The 20,720-nt window shown below is 45.1% G+C and overlaps 1 protein-coding gene across 2 annotated transcripts; it reads left to right on the forward strand.

The window, feature by feature from the left end:
• The first annotated feature begins 5,178 nt into the window (after nucleotides 1–5,178).
• Nucleotides 5,179–20,366, forward strand: LOC128339377 (sulfotransferase 6B1-like). Of its 2 annotated transcripts, XM_053283174.1 has the most exons (7): nucleotides 5,179–5,475; nucleotides 7,862–8,007; nucleotides 13,579–13,668; nucleotides 17,229–17,352; nucleotides 18,404–18,498; nucleotides 19,350–19,506; nucleotides 20,095–20,366. In XM_053283174.1, exons 1-7 carry the CDS (start codon nucleotides 5,274–5,276, stop codon nucleotides 20,223–20,225), a joined length of 945 nt encoding a protein of 314 aa, XP_053139149.1. In that variant the 5' UTR covers nucleotides 5,179–5,273; the 3' UTR covers nucleotides 20,226–20,366. The 2 variants fall into 2 exon arrangements, with proteins under 2 accessions (XP_053139149.1, XP_053139150.1); XM_053283175.1 differs by lacking the exon at nucleotides 13,579–13,668.
• Nucleotides 20,367–20,720: the final 354 nt, after the last annotated feature.

Genomic DNA, 20,720 nt, shown 5'->3' on the forward strand with positions numbered 1-20,720 from the left:
TCTTATGGAATTCATTGCCACTAGTTCTGGTGACAGCCATAAGGCTTTAAATTATGGCTGCAGATAGCTGCACTGGCAAACAAGGCTAAGGCCATCTTAGGCCTCATTAACAGAACTGTGCTGACCAAGTCATAAGGAGTTTGTATTCCACTCTATTCCTTACTAGTCAAACCTCATCCAGAGTACTGTGTCTAGTTCTAGATGCTGCACTTTAAAAACTGGAACATGTTCACGGAAGGACAAACAAGCCCTATGAAGAAAGGTTGAAGGAACCGGGTATATTTAGCCTGGAGAAGGCCCAGGAGGAATACAGCTGCACTCTTCACATCCCCAAAGGGCTGTCACATAGAAGAAAGCAGAGTGTGGTTGCTCTCTGCTGCCCCAGGGGGTCGGACAAGACCTAATGGGCTTGAGTTACAGGAGGGCAGATTTTGGATGAACATTATTTATTTATTTATTTATTTATTTATTTATTTATTTAAAATTTATATACAACCTTTCATTAAAACAATCCCAAGGTGGTTTACAGCAAAATTTAAAAACAAGATTGTAAAAAAGACACAATTAAAATGTTAAGCTAAAAATATAAAACAAATCTAATTAAAAATTTAAAACACAAGTATAAAAGCAATACAGAGTACAAAGAGCAGCAGCAGAGACAATCATATAAAAGCCTGGGTAAAAAGCCACAATTTAACATGCTTTCTAAAAGCTGTGATGGAGAGGGAGGAGCAAATAGCCACTGGGAGAGCATTCCCGAGACTGGGGGCACCAACAGAGAAGGCCTTGTCCCACGTGCACAACAACCGAGCCACCCTCATTGTCGGCACCCAGAGCAGAGCCCCCTCAGATGACCTCTTCAAGCAGGCAGCAACCCTTGGGAGCAGGCGGTCCCTCAGGTATTCCGGGCCCAAACTGTTAAGGAGAAGCTTCTTAATGGTCAGAGCTGTACAGCAACGGAATCAATTAACTGGGGGAAGGGTGGGTTCTCCCTGGCTGGAGGTCTTCAGGCAGAGGCTGGACTGCCCCTGCTGGGATTGTTCTGCTCTGGATTTCCTGTACTGAGCATAGGTTAATCTAGATGGCCTCTATGGAACCCTTCAACTCCAGCAAGGGCTTCAATATTCGCTTGCAATACTAGAATATTAAACTGGGCCATGCCATATCTCTTTCCAGATGTATTCCTTTAGAACAACTGTAGCTGAAAAAGTGTAGATCAGTGTTCCCTCTAAGGCGTGTGCGCGCTCACAGGTTTTTTGATATCTGCTCATTTAATATCAGATCCCGCTCAGGTTGAATCAGGAAGGCCCCACTCTGAACGCACATGCGCACACACTGCCTTGATCCTGCCACCCAGCACAAAACTCATTCTGCACTTAGACGGAAAAAAATTAAAGGCAAAACTGGTGCAGATATATTTTTCTGGCCTAGAAACACTGTAGATAATCTTTTTGTGAGAAAACACAGGACTGCAATTAATTCTGCTGCAAACATTTTCAAAAATAGCATGGAAAAACCTTTTGTGCAAACTTACTTATCTTCATGAATAGTCCACCAGGAGAGGTGGGACACTTTGTGACTGGGCCATAGATTCTTTTTATACACAAACTAATTTAATCCTCATGTGAGCAAAATCTTCCCAAGTATGCTTTTCATTTACTCACAGGGACCAAAGTAGCACAGGGTTTAGATTGTCCTCTTTGTGCTCCAAAGCTGGCAATTATGAAGATGATCTTAGAAGATTCACTGCCATCATTGACCTCTCAGCTGGGAGTCTCACACTCGCCCCCTCGGAGCCCAGCATGCTCAGCCCTTCAGGTATCCAGGGTTTTTTGTTTTATTTATCGGGCAGGCAGGGAAAAGCTAAGAGGAAATGCTATCTGTCATACAGCTCTTAAAGGCACAAGAGCCCTGCGAGGTGGGATGGGGTAGACAGCCCTCTCTGGATTTCTACTGAAGCACTGAGGAAAGAGACATAAACAGCCAAGTGTAGCCTTCTTAGGTTGTAACACCTTGCACTATGCTAGGAAGCAGACTTGCTTCAGTTCTTGTTCTTATTTACCCTGGGCGCTTTCCAGACCAGCTGCTCATCAGCAGCAAAATGCCTCCGTTTGGGCAAGTCGCATTCGGGATGTAAACAGCAGGGGGAGCAGTCTTGCAGCAACTAACAACCCAAAAGAACAGCAACTGTTTCACGCTGGATATACAACGTCCTTACTCTATATTGCAGCGATTAAATTCACAACAAAGCATTGGCAATGTGAACGGCACCCTGCTGTCTGCGAAGGGACTGCGGTGTCACAACGCAGGAAGTGTGGAAGCACACTTCCGAGATTCGTCCTGACCCCGTTGTAGGGTCTAGTCTGGAAAGCACCCTGGCAGGCAAATTAGTTCTGTTTTCTTCTTAACTAAACAGAAATCCATGCTTTCTGCAAAACAAAACAAAAACACAAACAAAAAAACCAAATATGTCTATGCCGCTTTTAAACAAAAGTGTCCAAAGCAGTTTACATAGAGAAAGAAATAAATAAAACCAGTTTAAGAGTGGTTTGCCTGGCACCAGCACTATTCATTTTGAGGCACTAGGTCAAGTGGTGTTATTTGCTCATGCTTTTAATGAACAGCAGTGCAGCTCTTCAGTTGTACTGTCATCATCATGTGGTCTTATTTTTAATGGATTTTTGTGTTGTTTTTCTGTTTCTGTTTTATTCTTTTTCTATTTTATAAAGGATGATTTAAAAAATTTTTTTAATGATTCTTTATTGTTTTAATTGTAATTTGGAAGTAATCACATGCAAACAAAAGTAAAAGGTTGAATTTACACAGCTTTAATACATAATTGAATAAAATGATGAGAATAATATCAGGTTGACTTGTTTTTCCAAGCAAATTTGTTTTTAAAGAACATGACAACAATTTTCATTGGAAGCAATCTGCTTCTTTCTTGGGTTCATCCTACAAGCAGCAGGATGAACCCTATATATATATATATAGAGAGAGAGAGAGAGAGAGAGAGAGAGAGAGAGAGAGAGAGAGCTGCTCTATGGTGCTTATTCTACCTCCTCCCAGTAAATGAAAGAGTGTGAGATAACAATTTAACATTGAAATGGAACCAACAGGAGAGGACAGATGAAAACATCACTATGTGTTGAGGAATCGAAACAGAGAGCAAGTGGAACAGAACGTGAACAGCAGATATGTGATGAAAGGAACAAAGGACAAGCATTATGAGGTTTGCATCACCTAAAGTGCAAACTCCTTCCCCTTCCCCGCCCCCCATCAGAGCAAACACATTTGAAAAATCTCTCTTTTTCCCCCCAGGGGAGAGAAGCAAGCTGGCAAGGAATGCCCTCCCCTCTTTTTACCTGGGTGGAGGGGGGAGGGAAGCCAGTGACGCAAGACTGACTGACTGAACCGGTGGGTCAGAGTTACTCTTTCTATGGTCTCTCTTTCTCACCTGTTTGGTCAAGGGGAACACTTCAGTCAAAAAATTGTTGCTTTAAATGCCAAGTTAAAGACCAGGTAAATCATCCGTGTCTCTGTCTCTCCACTCCTTCCCGCCTTTATGTGCATGGCACATCCCTAGTCTGTTGCTCTTCCATCTGGCCCAAACAGGCAACACACTTGCAAGACACAGGTGTGTTGCCTGTTTGGACCAGATGGAAGAGAAGCTAGAGATGTGCACAAACTTGTTCAGAGGGCCTTTTATGGGCCTCCGAACAAGTTCGAACAGTGGGGCAGGGGTTGAAGTTCAAAGGCAGGGGTGTCTCATTTTAAGGGCAGGGGAGGGTGCAATTACCCCTCCTTCCGCTTTCTCCCTGTTGGAGCCTGGTATTTTACAGGTCCTACACACCAGCCACTTCCAGCTGAAGAGCAAAAGGGGTAGCAGGGAAGTACGCTGCAAGTGAGACACTCCCCGCCATCGAGCCACTCGCACCTGGTTCCGTGCACATCCCTAACTCTGGCTGCTCCTCTCACTCACTACCAAGTGAGTGGGGCTTACAGTGGGTGGCGGCAGCATTAGGCGATGTCAGACTGGCCTGGCTGGTGGCAAAAGGCAGTGGGGGCCCTTGTGATCATGATGGTGGGCACGGGGGCGGGGCCCAGTGCTGCCAGCTGTAAGCCCCGCTTGCTCGGTGGAGGACTGGCCTGACTCATGTTTGAGATCATGACAGCAGGCACGGGTGGGTTGCCCCTGGAGCGAGTGTACCCTGCCCCTGGGCCAGTGCCCTTTTGACCCCTGGCTTGAGCTGGCCCTGGCCACCTTGACAAGTGCTTTTGCCTTTTTATGTTCTTCTCGCCCGCCTTCCTGGTCTCTGCACACTCTCTGGGCCTCCTCACAACACACACCAGCAGAGAGGCCCCACGACAGTTCCTGCTGTGCCAGAGCTCCTGAGTTGGTGTTCCACCAACTGCCTTTTCTTTTTTCTTTTCTTTTCTTTTCTTTGTAGTTGCTTGGCTTGACTGTTTGCTTGCCCAGTAGAACCCTGCCCGTTCACTGGGCCACTGTATTGTCTGTGTATTCTCAGAGAAGAGAGGAATCCTGCACATGCTCAGAGGTACTTTGTCCAGATCTTTAGTTTTCGAACAACAAGCCCACCAAAAAGTCTGATTTCAAATCTATATATCATATTATAGACAATACTATAGCCATAACACTATAGCCACCACAGACAACACTGTAGCCACTACATGCAGCACTGGAATATCATCTCTCTGGGCTACATGGCAGTGCACATAAAGACAAATCGCATGGCAGTGGCAAATATGAATGGCATCTCTGGTGCAAGTCAGTGTTGAGAGTCAAAAAGCACAAAAAGCACCCACCCCCCACTCAAAAGAGACCAGTTTTTTGCTGCTTCCATTCTTGCTAGAGGCCCCAGATAATTCTTACTCTCACTCCCATTTATCACCATTTCGTCAACACTCCCTTTCTTTAACCTCTACCACATTTAATTGTCTCTCTCTCTCCTTACGCTTTTTTCCTAACACCAAACCAATTTTACTTCCTGGGGAAATGAGCTTTCGTAATATGGTTTCTCTCTGAGAGAAACAGCAATCTGGAAGTGAGCAAATGCTTAGGGAATCTGCAACGAGGAAAGCAAAGGCTGTACTTACTTTCTAGCTGCTGCCGTGGTTAAACACTAACTTTTCTCCCTCCTCATTCCCCACCCCATCTTGTTAAGTGATCTGTATAAACTGGTCTGTTCAAGAATAATTGCTCATATCTCTGCTTCGGTGAGCATCAGATTCACATCCTATGAGACACAAACATGTCAACGAACAGGAAACATGTTGCTGAATTTCTGGAAAATGTGTCAACTGATTGTGCCCAGTTAACCCCAGAAGAGAGTTACTTTTCTTATAAGGGGGTTTTGTATCCTATTTCTGTTTACAGCCAAGAAACTTTCCAAGCTCTTGAGACCTTTGAAGCCAGGAAAGATGATGTGATCTTGGCAGGATATCCTAAAACGGGTGAGTATAAAAAATATTACACATAAGCTGTTTGAATATGAATAAAGTGGATGCTAATGAGTCACTGGATCAAGCATGCTAATCATTATTGAACTGTTAACCTTCACAGGAAATAACATTTTGATTATACAGCATCTGACACAGGGAATGAATTGTATAAAGTTTGAACTCATGATGAGCCTTCTGTTGCTTCTGTCTGTCTCACTTTGCAAGACTTGAATAGATGAAAGTACTCATTGGTTGACATCCTGCCTAATGGTGTGCAGGCGCACGATGCAAACCAGCTCTGCAACATTTAGTACAAGTCTTACGGCACATACAGGGGAGAGGAGGTTTTTAATGGTTCCCCTCTCCCCAGAAGCTCTCCCTGTGACTCCCTGAGGATCATACAACCCCCAGGGGCCTACTTCCGGATCACAGGAAGCACTTCCAGAGGGAGCAGAATCACCAAATGTTACCTCCCACACTGCACACGCTGCACAATTCAGCATTTTTAAACTCTGAGGAGGTTGATTGCAGGCTGCACCGCTATACCATTAGGCACTATGCCAGCCACTGTAAATGTTTTACAATCCTAATCAGCTTATAAACAGTGGATGTGATTATTCTGATCCATTTTAGAGCCTTTCCAGAGAACTATTAAAAAAAAATCTTGGATATCTTTTCCTGTAGTCCGATATCCTATTCAGTATGGGGTAAGGGCAGTAGACTTGCTGAAGGAGGAGAGAGCTTATTTAATGGGGCTATTCCCATGATCAGGCAAAATCGGGCTAGGGGAGCCTAGCCTGATTTTGCCTGATCGTGGGAACCACCGGGCTCGCACGTGAGCCCAGTGGCTCCCAGGCGGTTAACCCGCCTAAGTACCCCTCCCCTAAAACTGGGTTTGCAGAGCGAGTGCTCCGCAAACTCAGTTTTTTAAAATTGTGAGTAGCCATGGCATGGCTCCATGCTGCAGCTACTCATGAGGAGACCCCCAGAGGGGAGGCGAAGAGCCACCTCCCGGCTCCGGGGGTCTCGCCAGCATGCCCTGCGCACCAGCATGCCCATGCTTCCGGGGGCATGCTAGAGCTTCTGATTGTCACAGAGCCAGCAATTGTGTGGGTAGCCGTTGCGGCTGCCCAGGTCCCCCACCCTGCTTGTGATCGGGAGACCCGGCTCATAGAGTGGCATGAAAAATACAAATAAAAACACTTCAATAGAATGATGCAAGCATGGAGCAAAAAGAAAATGATGTCACTCGCTAGGTCTGTGCAGAACTGGCTTGGTAAAATCAGATATTGTCCAATTTTACCTGAATCAGAAAGGTTCAGAGAGAGAGGGAGAGAGAGTGTGAACCTCAACATGCACACGCCAGGTTGCCTCAGACTCCTTCAACCCCTTTCAGGAGTTTCCCAAATCTCCAAATGGTGGCAAGAGTATGCTCTTTCTTCTTCTTCTTAGTGAGCACAGCTGGGTAGGGGGCAGCGGGGGCATCTTTCTGCCCTCTGTCTGCCCAACTGCCTGCCTGCCTGTGCATATCTCGTTTTTAAAAAAAGTTTTTAAAAAAGTTTTAAAGCTTATTTTTAACTGATAAATACAAGCAGCTGATTTCTGGGTTTCTCCTGCAATTCGCTGAGGTAACTTCCCCTTAGATTCTCTGATGTTACTTCACTTCCCCTGCACTTTTCTTCCAGGTTCAGTGTATTTTCAGGGTTGGATTGTCTCAGGTCAGATCCAATTCCGACTTTCACATTCATGCACAGTCTAGTAGGGGTCCATGATACTTGCACAGTCACAGATCCACTTACCACAGGCATTTGGGGATCCAGAGATCTAGAGGACTGTTCCCATGCGGCCTCCTTCCACCCATGATGCAATGACTGGGAGAAGCAATTTGGCCAACAGCTGCTGTTCACAATGCCCTATTCATTAACTGATCATTCTGGAGTCAGATTCATGGTGGACAAGTCTATTAATGGCTTCTAGTCTTGATGGCTATAGGATACCAGCTGCATGGGAACAATGGAAGGAGAGGGGGCATGCCTTCATCTCCTGCTTCTGGGCTTCCCTGGGGCATCCAGTGGAGAACAGGATGTAACATGGATAGGCCTTGCCTGATCCCATAAGCATCTTCTTCTATTCTTATGAGTGAAGAAGCTCTGGTAGTAGTTCTATGATTGTAGTCCGTGGCCTCCATGTGGGTTTGGAGTTTTCTGAAGCACAGCTGCCTATGCTATCACTGGAGGGGAGGGTTGTACTGGCAGAGTATGCCAGAAAAAAGGAATGGATTGTATCCTTATGAAACAGGGACCCATAGAAGAAATTGTTTAAAAGAACAGCATGATCAAAGGGCAGATTTGTGTGCCAGCCATACGTGTTTACTCCAAATATTTTTCATCCTTTGCAGGCACTAACTGGCTTGATCACATTCTAAACAGCTTGGAAAGTACAGCTGCAAAATATACGGATGAGCAAATGAAAAAGAGAATTGCTCTTGAAAAGGAACTGGAGATGACTCCACGTCTTGAGGGTGGGGATCCAGACAAATTTAAGGTTAGTATGGCAACAAAGATGACCAGTGCTAAGCAATGGGGAAAGTGAGCAGAGAACACTCAGTACTCACTGAGACTATTCACACAAGCAGCCCAACTCAGCCTAGGGTAGCCCAGTGCACACAGAGGCAACATTAGCTCATAACACGAAACAACATTCAAATGGGGCAGAGGTTGCAATTTGTGTACATCCAAATGCATGGAACTGCAGTTTCGTGGCAAAAGAGACTCGCGGTTTCCTTCGCCAAACTCTAATTTGAAACTTCAGTTTATAGTGAGTTTTCCACCCCAACCTGAGGTTTTGTGGTGGCAGCATTACATCCAAATGTGGATGCCACCATTGTGAAATGTACATGGGGGCATGCCCTCTTCCCACTCTATCCTTTGTTACCCTCTCCTTGCAATCAGGAGAAAAGGAGAATGGGATGGCAGGACAGGAACTATGTGCTTTGCTCTCTGAAAATGATGCGATAAAGATGTTTGTTCACAAGCACATGCAGTTGCGGTGGCAACCTAAACAGGGCAACCCCCATTAGATTGCTGGGATGGTAAATTATGGCAGGGTAGCAATGCCTGGGGTTGGGTTTAAAAGGCAGCCCTACCCAGGAATTATTCATGGTTCAGAGCTATTTTTAGTACTATGATGGGGACCAGCGTGGTGTAGTGGTTTGAGTGCTGGGGACACCTGAGTTCAAATCCCCATTCATCCATGATACTTGCTGGGTGACTCTGGGCCAGTCACTTCTCTCTCAGCCTAACCTACTTCATAGGGTTGTTATGAGGAGAAACATAAGTATGTAGTACACTGCTCTGGGCTCCTTGAAGGAAGAGTGGTGTGTGTATATATCTATATCTATATATTTATATTTATATCTTGATAGATAGACAGATAGACAGATAGACAGAGTTAGGAAAGATGGACTCAACCCATTCCCTTCAGGTTATTCATGAGATATGCTGTGCAGCAGGATCAGATGGCCTTCAGTGAAAGGAGAGATTCCTCTTATGTGATGAGGCTGGATGCTGCTCCTGAGTGGACCGCTCTCTCATCAGAGTGTAAGGTGATGGGGATATCCCTTCAAAATGCATGAGAAGAACTGTTGGGAGAGAGAGGGGGATTGGGCAGAATCACTAATAATGTGTAATGAAAGCCCATCTTGCATGGTTTGCTCTCTCACGAGAGTGTTAGACCATGCGGACACATATGCGGGCCAGATTTGGGTTTTGCCTCTCCCACAATGCCCCATGATGGTAGATCTGCATACACCACTACACCGGTCTGAAGGAGGGAAAATTGAACGAGAGAAAACGAGAGACTGTCCCCAGTCCCAGTGTCTCCACAGTCTGACGACCTAGCAATTCCCATTCACACGGAGCGTCCAATTCCCCTTTGGGTGTGTCAAAGGCTTCCCTGGAGAAGAGAGGGTTACTGGGCAAAATTTATATCATTAACCAGAGAGAATGGGGGCTTCACACAAGTGGGCCCTTCTTTTTGGGATGGCTCAATTTATGAGGACACAGTCCAACAGAAGTCTGAAGGTTTTTGAACCTATGGTCCTCCCCAGTAGACTGGCCCTCTCATTCCTGAGCAGCAAGCCAACAGAGGGGAAGGAGTGTGGTTTAGTCCCCCTAAACTGCTTTGCTGGTGTGAGCCATCGCAAGGTCATGCTTGGTCACAGCGGGCCAGACCCCAGGATCATTTGTCCTACCTCATATACAGATCCCCTCCTAGGAAGTAATCATGATCACTTCTCTCCCCCAGGTATTAAAAAAAAAGTGCCCTTCAGCATCCCCCCCACAGCCAGGTATTATGCTTATGTGAGACTTTTACAGGCTTGTCAGCTTAACTTTGGTTCCAGGTAAACTGATGGAAAGCATATTTAAGGACAAAATTGTTAAACGTATAGAGGAAAAGGCCTTGCTGAAGGAGAACCAGAATGGCTTCTGCAAGGGAAAGCCTTGTCTCACTAACATTTTGGAGTTCTTTGAGAGTGTCAACAGGCATGTGGATAAAAGTGATCCAGCTGACATAATATACTTGGACTTCCAAAAAGCTTTTGATAAAGTTCCCCACCAAAGGCTCTTGAGTAAATTTAGCAGTCATGGAATAAGGGGACAGGTTCATGCGTGGATCGGTAACTGGTTGAAGGACAGGAAACAGAGAGTAGGAATAAATGGACAGTTTTCACAATGGAAGGTGTTAGGAAGTGGCAGAGGTGTAACTAGGGAAAACGGCGCCTAGGGCAAGCACTGAAATTGCGCCCCCCCCCCGCAGCATACATCTGACTGACACATGTTTCAGAAAACTTTTATTTTAAAAATTATTATATTGAAGTCTGCGCGTAGCAAGGTTGTAGTGGGCCCAGAGACAAGATTTTAAATTCCTCCCCCTCATCACTGAAGCTCAGCACATGAAGTAAAGAAATATTAAATAGAACATCATCCTAAATTATTTTTAAAAGGTTTATTAAATTGTGGATGATGCAAGTCAATTAATAGTACTAGAGAAATACATGATTGAAGTGTTTCAATTAATTCATTTACAATAGATTACACTGCTTAACATCAAAGTGCATTTGACTTAGAAATGTTTGCTTTACTTACATTAGAAGGCTTGTTACTAAGCACTGGTTTGTGGTTGGTTGTGCCTGCAGTTCTTCCAGTCAGCAGAGGTGCTATTATTGTTTTTTGAGAGAAAACAGTATTTATTTTTTGTATTTCAATTTATTTATTTTTACAGTTTATATCCCGCTCTCCCTCCAAGTAGCCCAGAGTGGTGCACTACATACTTAGGTTTTTCCTCACAACAGGGAGGGAAAGGAAATGGAAGGCAAGGGGGTGACCCCAGCACTGCAGGGCTGGCCAGACTCCCATGGCTCCTGTCTGCCTGTATTTGCATAAACAGCTGTCTCAGATCCTTCCCTCCGGAATAACAAAGCCACCAGATTAGTACGGCTTCCTGTGATCTCAAGCATTTCTAAGCCCCAGGGAAAGTAGCATTTAGTAGGAAGGGATCAGCTGGCATCCATATTAATTCTGGACAGTTGACGAGGCTTTTGTTTTTGGGGGAGTGGAGCAGGAAGCAGGAAAAGGGATTTTTGCGTGTCCCACCCCCCATCTACCATTGATACTCTCGTGTGTGTGTGTCTGTCTGTCTGTCTGTCTGTCTGTCTGTGTAAAAGGGTGGGGGATTTTTGAACACCGGTTTCTCCCATTTCAAACCTACCCCCCGTTTTTCTTTTCAAAAGGAGGAGAAATGTGCTTGATTCACTCGTTAAAAACAAAAAACCAAAAAAACTTCCCTCCAAGGTGTGGGGTCCATTCTCTTTCTCACCTCATCCTTCATTGCCATATCGGTTTTCTCAACCATAAAGAACCTTTTATTGCAGGTTCTGTGATGGGGAGAGTCATTGAGGGGTAGGTCTTGCACTTTTATAAACGAACCTAAATCGGAATAAATGTTCTGACTCGAGGGGGGGGAATACCCTCCTTTCTTATAAATGAAAACCCGAAGGCACAGTGAAACAGCTTCCCCCCCCCCGCCCCCCACAAACCTGGAGAGCCCTTTAGAGTGTCGCAATGATCCGGCTCAGATGCAAAGAGAGGGAAGGAAGGAGGCAGCGCGCAGTACAGGGGTGTGGCTGGGGTTTGTTGAGTCTGCACTGGAGTGGGGGGGGGAAGGCTCTTGCTCTAATGAGATTAAATAAAAACAAGCTCGCTGGAGGCTTCGCAGCGAGTGGTGGAGGAAACGGGCTGCGGGATGGGGGTCAGGTTGGAAAGGCAAAGATTGATAATCTAGTGACCTACTTTTTGGACAATCGGCCCCAAATCAGTTGCTGGAGCTCAAAGAGACCGCAGAGGGAGCTGCAGGAGCGAAGCATTAGAGCAAAATTTTTAAAAAAGCAATAGTTGGGGAAAGGCAGAGGCGTAACTAGGGGCTGCCCGGCGCCCCGTAGCGGGGCTAGAGAGGCTGGGCAGATTTGATTTCACAAAGACAACACGCACCTATTGTTAAATTGTTTGTCCTCTTGCTTGTCCGTCGCTGGCCGAATCCTTCCTCCGCTCCGCAGTCCGCTTCTTGCCCGACTCACCGCACGAGACAAAGTGCACGTGCAGGTGGCAAGCTCTCCTCCCAGGCCAGACATGCATGTGCGGCATGTCCTCCTCCATCTCGAAGCATGCGCGACTGGTGGCGGGGCAGCGGGGCGGGGACTCGTCAGAGACTCGGAGACCAGACTATGAAGAAGCCGCGGCCGCGGCACCCGGCGCTGAGCAATGGGGGGGGCGCCGGGACTGGGGGAGGGGGGAGGGGGACTGCTCCTTGCGGACTGCTGCGCCAAAAAAAAAATTTTTTTTTGGCAAAGGCAGGGGATCGGCGGGGGCACTTTTTGGCGCCCCCTGCCAAGTGGCGCCCAGGGCATGTGCCCTGCCTGCCCCCCCTATCGTTACGCCCCTGGGAAGTAGGGTCACCAAGGGATCAGTACTGGGACCATGCTCTTTAATTTGCTGATAAACTTTCTAGTAGTTGGGGTGAGCAGCAAAGTGGCCAAATTTGCAGATGACACTAAACTATTTAGAGTAGTGAAATCCACAGCAGATTGTGAGGAGCTCCAAAAAGATCGCTCCAAACTGGGTGATTGGGCAACAAAGTGGCAAATGTGGTTCAGTGCTGGCAAGTGTAAAGTGAAGCACATTGGGGCAAAAAACACCAACTTCACATATACACTGATGAGGGGCCCTTTCCCTGCTGAGGATGGGCGGTCCATTCCAAAAAGGAACAATCACATTCTGCATGCCCCTTTGAAGATCCCTGCAGACATTCTGATGCCTTAAGACCATAAGAACATCTATCCCAGCATCCTGTTTCACACAGTGGCCCAGCAGATGCTGCTGGAAGCCACAAGCAGGAGTTGAGGGCATGCTTCAGACATCAAAGAAGAGCTGCTTCAGACATCTCTGTAGTACACATAGTAGAACAGGCATTTGCTTTTCTCATATGGCATACATGGAGTTTTCTACATGGAAGTCATATCTGTATAGAAAATGAATTGTCAAGGGATCTTGATACTGCTGGCTTATCCTCCATCAAGGGATGGGGCTATATCTCAGTGGTAGAGCTTCTGCTGGAATGCAGAAAACCCCAAGTTCATTCCTGGCATCTGCAGGTAGGGCTGAGAGAGACTCCTGCTTGGAACCTCAGAGAAGCCACTGCCATTCACCATAGACAATACTGAGCCAGATGGGTCAATGGTCTGAATCGGCATAAGGCGGATTCCTATGTTCCTTTATTCCTAGATTCTCTGCAGTGAGCAAAGCAAGAGGCATGCCTGCTGCTTCTACGCTTCTCTACACCCCACCCATGCTCGTCCTCAGGGTGGGGAGAGTTCATTTAAAGAGTTTCATTCAATCTCAGGCTATTAATTAAATCAATGGAGTCAACATTAGTGCTAGTAATAGAATGTTTTACCACAGAAGTGCATAGGGCTGTTAATGCAGTGTCAATGTAGTTAAAGAGAGAAGATTTTATTCAACTTGATATCGACTTTGCTGCCTATTTCCTATTTTGTTGCAGAGGATGGAGAAATTACCTTCCCAAAGGGTCATAATCACTCATCTTTCTCCTCATTCACTACCCAAGTCTATTTTCAGAAATAAAGCCAAGGTCAGTGGGCCTAAGTCTTACATCTGCAATTTAGGATTAGGTAAACATATGATTCAGTTATGCATAGTGGCCAGGTTGTCTATGATAGGGGTGTGTAAGCTGTCTCGGTTCGAGCCGGGCTAGAAGTTGAATCTGCTCAGCTCGACACCTTTGGAGTCGACCTGGACTGTCCTCAGCTATTCCCAGTCTGAAACAAACCTAACCGGGCCCAGTTTGAACTCAGCTGGTTCGGAAGCATACTGGTAAAGGGGAATCCATTGAGGATTCCGCTTTACCAGTAAAGATGGCTGTCCTAAGGGTAGAGGGGGTAGGAGGGAAGTAAATAGGTACTTAAATTGCTGCCACTGTTGGCTGTGGCGGTGGGAGACATGGGGGGCAGTGACTCCCCCCAACCACCCCCATCCTTCCCCAGAGTAAGCAGGGCCAGCAGCGGCTTGGCTCAGGCCTTCCTCAGCCCAGTTCAGCCATCTGCGCATGCGTGGAGGCCATTTTAGTGACCTCCACACATGCACAGAGGCCATTTGTGTGGGCATGTGCAGAGGCCATTTGCAGGCCGCTTCCAGACCTGCCTATTCTGGGGGAGATCAGCAGCAGTGTGTGGGGGGGGGGCACTGCTACCCTGCCTCACGACCCCCACCACCAGAGCCACTGCCAGTGGCCATACCTATTTACTTCCCTCCCAGCTCCTCTACCTTTAGGACAACCCCCTTTACTGGTAAGGGTAACTCCTCACTGGATTCCCCTTTACCAATAGAGTTTCGAGCTAGTCAAACTGGCTCAGTTCAGACTGGAACAGGGTCCATTCTACCAGGGCAAAACTGAACTGGCCCAAGTTGGCTCCATTTTGAACCATCCCAAGTCAACTCAAATTTGGCTCGATCCAGATTTGAGCTGAACCAACAAAACCAGTTTTCTGCACACCCCTAGTCTCTGAGAGGCAAAGGGTGCACATCAAGCTCACTCTTCAACATGTCTACTTGCTAGTGCATATGAAGCACGTATGTTTTCAGACCAGAGATGGCTCTGCTGCATTCGCCCAAACAAGGTAAGCGAGTTGTTCTCAATCATGCCATCATAATGTCCCCAGCTCTGCCTGTTTCTTGGGTGCGAAACAAAGCCATGCAAATGTTTTTTTCTAAGCTACCACACGACCAGCTACCACAAGAGCTGGTCTTGTTGTAGCAAGCATGACTTGTCCCCTTAGCTAAGCAGGGTCTTATTTTCTTGTGCCTCTTGAGCATGGTGGTGCTTTGCATCTATGTGCTTTATTTGAGACATAGTCCTTTCCATCAGTGAGAGTTGGATACACCTTTGGTTGTCCTCAAACATCTCTGTTGGCTTTGGCTCGTCAATTCCAAAGTTTAACAGTAACTTGTGTAGCCATTAGGGATGTTCCAAAATGTAATTCAGCTTCTGAATTGTGGCACCATCGGGCTCACATTGGGCCCTTTAACATGGAGGAGAGCAGGTCTGTACCTGCTCCTCCTCTGCTCGCCGCCACTTGACACCAGCACACATATGGCCACCAAGCAATGCGCATGCCGGCATCACATGTAGGGACAGCTGGGAGATGCCCTGCTTGCGCACGCTGATAGCTGGAGGTAGTGCCAACACTATGGAAGTGGCAGACAGTGCAGGAGGAGCAGGTACGGACCTGCTGTCCTCCACATTAAAGGGGTGGTGTGAGCCCTCAGTTTTAAATGGGTGGTGCCATGATTTGGAAGCTGAATCACATTTCAGGCACATCTCTAGTAGCCATGTGGCTTCTCAATGTTCTTGGCCAGCTGATACATACTCAGCTTCTGTAGATGAAAGGCCAACCGCCTCCATAGAAAAACAGATTTCTGCTTGTGGACTTGCGATCAGTTTTGTCCTTCGCCCAATCTGCATCCATTTGTCCCACAAAAAGCAATGCTTAACTCTGGTGTTCTAGCAAAAAAGAACACCAGGCTACTTTGTTACTGGCCTCCCCGCGCCTGCTCAGAGGCCATTGAAAGAAGCCTGGTGGGTGCAGTTTTCATTTGAGTGCTAGCAGCTGGCCAGGCTGGTCATGCGGAGGGATGGTGGGCCGATCACCGCCTCCTCGCCAATTCCTAATCAGCAAATGAGTACTATGGTGGGCCAAGTGAGGCCGTAGGCAGGGAGGGGGTTGGCGGGTCTGATAACTGCCTCCCCACCACTGCCAACCCACCAGAGGAGCAGAGTCTTAAACCTTTAAGTGGGCAGGCACCAGGCACCTCTTCTTCGCATGAGCAGCCGGCAGTCGCAGGAGAATGGTGGCACAGACGGGTTGGGCCACCGCTGCAGGCTGTGCAATAAAGGTAATTAATTTCAGGGTGCCCTGGTGCTGTTTTCTTTTAAAAGTATATCAGACAGAGGGTCCCCTCCCCACCCCCCACAGCACAGGTTGAATTTATATGGATTCTGTTTAAAAAATCAATTCCCAATCAAATTGACCTGGTTTCAATGATGGCCAGATTCATGGCTGAAGCAAAACAGCTGGTTTTGATTCGACCACGAAACGAATAGCAATTTTCGATTCATTGAAACCTTTCTGGCAGACTGTTCAAAATAAATCCAATAATTAATTGATCTGGAATTTGTACATTTTCCCTTTCACACCTTCTTGAAATTTCTAGAATGGGATTCACATGCTCAATTAAATTCTGTCCTTTGAGTTTCATATTGCACAGTCTCACAGTCAGATCACTGCTCGTATTGATTGTCTTTCCAGCATACAGGCATTTTAAGATCTCCCAAGCTTCCTTAGCTCTTCTGGTCTTTCTCAAATGAACAATAATTGAGTCACTTATTGAGTCACTCACGTGCAAGCAGATGAATAGACCTTTCTCTTTTTGGCATCCCATGCCGCTTGTTCTCTATCTGCTTTAAGTCTATCTCCCTCTAGGGTGCTTTCCAGTCCCTCAGCCATGAGAAAGGACTCCATCCTCAATGACCACATTTCAAAATTAAATCCATCCAGCCTTGGGATTGCTGCCTGTCCTTGTGCTGCAGTCTCCATGGCAAAAATGTCCCCTACTATTTCTCTGGAACTCCCTTCCAATCCAGCAGGCTTTCCACTTAGTTACTGTGCCTTTTTGTCTGCTTTTTCTGGGTTCCTTGGGCCTATAATGCTATTAGAGAGCTTAGGAGGGGAGATTTCATTATCTCCCCCAGCTATAGCAGAAGTGTAAAGGAGCACTGCTAATACATGTTGCCTGGAGTTAAACTTCAAGTGGGAAGGGATAAGATGGAGGTGAGAGAGTGAAACCTGAGATTATCAGTCTAACAAAGGGGAAGTAGAGTATAGAGGGCCTCTTGCTCACTTGCAATCCTAGGAGGCTTCAGAATTGGGCTTTATTCATTTAGTAGGACATCATAGTATGAACACTAACCATAACTTGAGTGTGTGCGTGTTGTGTGTGTTTGAATGTAATGAGGGTATTGATTGATAGGAATTTGATCCTCAGCATTAACATAGCCTCTTTTAAAAGAACAAGCAACATTATTTGGAAAAAACATTGAATCTTAAAACATGGTGGTTGTTTTTCATGTTTCAGGTACTGGTGCTGATTCGGAATCCAAAAGACACAATGGTGTCTTATTTTCATTTCACCAATAACATGTTTTGCTTTCCTAATTACAAATGGGATGAATTTTTCTCTGATTTTATGAATGGGAAAGGTATGTCTTTGGTCTTTTAAAATAATTTAATCAAAATGATGCAGTGGCAGGTTCTCCATTTGTGAGTCGTTGTCTTGGCCTTACTATTTATTTGCATCTGCAGGGATTTTTACACACAGCAGGCTTTACCTCAGGTTTACTGGTAGGCTTTACTGCAAACTTGGTCCTAAAAAACCAACACAAATAGTGGATTTTTAAATCCCAGATATAAATCGGGCAACACTCTAACACACTGTAAAAAACCTGAATTCTGTGTGAACTGCTCCCTGATATCTCCCTGGGACTTTGGGGTAAACCTGGCAGATATGTGAATGCACCTCCTCCGTTCTGGGGGAGATGCAAGTTAAAGGGCTTTAAAAGCCCCGTGTGGAAAACTTCATGGTGGCAGCTATAACCAATGGCTTGTTTTGTCAGTTGCATTTGATATACCAGCTACACCTTCTCCAGAGACTTAGGAAATGGTAACAGTCATGAATGGTATGGTGGCCTCTGTGCTTGACAACAGTAATGTGTTCGTTATGGATCTGCTCTTGAAGAAAGTCCAGTACAGTTCATTCAGACAGTGGCGGTAGGACTTGTTCAGCTTCTATCCTTTGAAAGTATGCAACATATTAATCCTTTGTGTGCTCTGCTCATTACCATACCTAGTTCTGCCTTTCAAAAACTGGCATGTCCTGCACCCATGTACATGCATCTTTGTTCATGCTTCTGAGATTTCTCGTCAAATTAGGGTTATCAGATGCACGTACACGCATATTTAGAGATAAATGTACAAATGTTTATAACATCTGCAGGTTATGTGTTTCCCTTTGCTGTGGAAAAGATTGAAGGGAAGCAATGTTTCCCTTTGATGTGGGAAATATTGGTATAACATCAGTGTTTCTTCCAGCAGTCCTGATGTATAGAGCTATCTTACGTTCAATCATTTATGAAATGTGAATACAATGTGTTGACCTGTGTTTGAGGGAAATTGTCAAGAATACTATAATAGAAAGCTATAGCTAATATGATATCACCATGCAACTCATTTATTTCCCTGTTCTTTCTCCAGTGGGTTATGGATCCTATTTTGACCATCTAGTTCAATGGGACAATTATATGGAAGATGAAAACGTTATGGTCATAAGCTATGAAGAACTGAAGGAGGTGAGGTTTACATTGGCTTCAGGGTTAGGAAAGTCAGACTGTGTATCTTACTGAACTATTGCAGAAGTTATCAATGTACAAGGACCTGTAATATGTGAATTCCTTTTCTCTGACAAGAACATACAGACTCCCTTTCATACCTGTGTGTTTTTCTCAGTGAAAATGGATTGCATGTTTCTCCTAGAATGTCCCTAATGCATTGTTGAATAGGTCTTCTGACCACTCCAGTACAGAGCCTGGCAGATTGTTTCTTCAGAAATTAAAGTGGCCAGGGTTGTGAAACCATGATAATTATATTGTCCAATACATATAAGTGCATTCTCTTCTATTGTGTCTTTCATCATGATCTGCATAATGAATTAATGCGGCCTATACTAAAGGATCTTCTAGACAGATCTAATGAATTTTATATACAGATTCTTTTCGCAGACAAAGATTGTACCACTACATATAACATAGCAACATTCCTTATTTTAGCTTCTAGATTCCATCAAGTAATTGTATTTGTGGTATCCTCTAAAGTTTTATTATTGTAAAATTTTAGCTGTGTACATTTTGATGTTCTCTCTCCTTCTCTCCCCCCACACCCTCTCTCTGTCGTTTCCTGGTCTTTGTTCGTAACAAAATTTTGATTCGATTTGGTCTAAATACAAAGGCTGGTCTATATCACACCAGTAGCTCTTACAACCCAGGAGGAAGCTGGGCTGACAATACAAATGAAGATCCTAAAGTGACCACCCCCTCCCCCCACTCCCTTCTTAGCCTAAAGTATAAAGTTGGTTTAACAGAGCTTCACAGATGCATCATAGATTTAATGGTAATGTACTGTCTTTTGTTATCTAAAAATATAGAATCTGAATTTGGGATTGAAAAAAATAGCCAAATTCTTTGGGTTTTCCCTGACGGAAGAAGAGATTCAAAGTGTTGCAGAAAAGAGCAGCTTTAAAGCTATGAAAGAGAAAGGCTCAGAAACCCATGGAGTACATGGAGATGTTTTCTTCCGCAAAGGTAAACTGGCTGGGGGTGAGGGTGGAAGAGAATTCACCAACGGTTTCCTGCTAGGTGGCCATATCTTCACTGATCTACTTTTTTGATGTTTGGCATTGGTACCTCCAAAAGGGAGCAAGATTCACACTTCACATCGGTTCTCTCATAGCACCTGTCCTGTTTCCAGTTGTTGACATAGTTCAAATATGCACAGCATTTTTGGAATAAAATCAGTTCATAAATGTTAGATTTATGTTCCAAAAATCTCTTGAAAACATCTCCCTTAAAATAATGGCTGACAAGATCACAAAATAGAACCAATGTCCCATCTTCTTTTAAAAAGAGGTTATGGCTTGTTATTTAACAGAGGCATGTGTGTGAGGGATTTTTCTTTATGATGAGTGAGTGGTTGATGACATTGCATGGTTCTGTAATAAAACATGTAATACACCTGTTGGATATTTAAATGGGAAACAGTCTTTCAAGGTTTTCCTCTCTAAAGGTAAATTGTCTCTCTTAGTCATCACCTTTATCAAAGAACTACTCTTGCTTAACAAAATATCCTCTCAACATGCGATATAACATGGTTCTTTCTCAAAATGTTTGTAGGAATTGTTGGCGACTGGAAAAGTCTCCTCTCAGAATCACAGAGCCAAGAAATGGATAGAAGATTTGAAGAAAGTGTTGCAGGAACAAAAATAGGAGCAAAGCTCAAGTATGAGGTTTACTGCAAAGTCTGAGGATACTGACAACTCCTTTTGAAGGGTTGCCTATCTCCTGAACTGTATCCTGAAAAAGAATTTGCTCTGTCTCTTTTTGTGCACCAGTTAAAATATGGTTATTCAGCCTTGTTGTTCCCTGTTATAAATGCAATATAACCAGTGGTTCGTTCGTGTGGATGTTGGCCAATCTCGAAATTAAATTAAGATAGCAGTAGGAACTGCATTTTAAAACAACAGCAGAAGATCAAATTAAAAGAACAAACTCGATCATGGTTTACCTGGGAGAAATGCAGTGTCTTCTACTGATGTGTGAAAGGCACAAAAGAGGGAGCCAGGTGAATGGACAGCAGGAGATACCTCCACAGATGAGGCACCACAACTGACCCTGTAGTGACCCACTTCATCTCAGAAAGTAGATGAACCTTACTGTAAACGTCAAAGGAAGTCCTGTTGCTGTTTTGAATCAGTAATTGTGGAAGCGGTGTTCCTGCTGATTTCCCTATTGTGAATGTG

The sequence above is a fragment of the Hemicordylus capensis genome, chromosome 1, assembly GCF_027244095.1.
Source record: "Hemicordylus capensis ecotype Gifberg chromosome 1, rHemCap1.1.pri, whole genome shotgun sequence".
NCBI lineage: Eukaryota > Metazoa > Chordata > Lepidosauria > Squamata > Cordylidae > Hemicordylus > Hemicordylus capensis.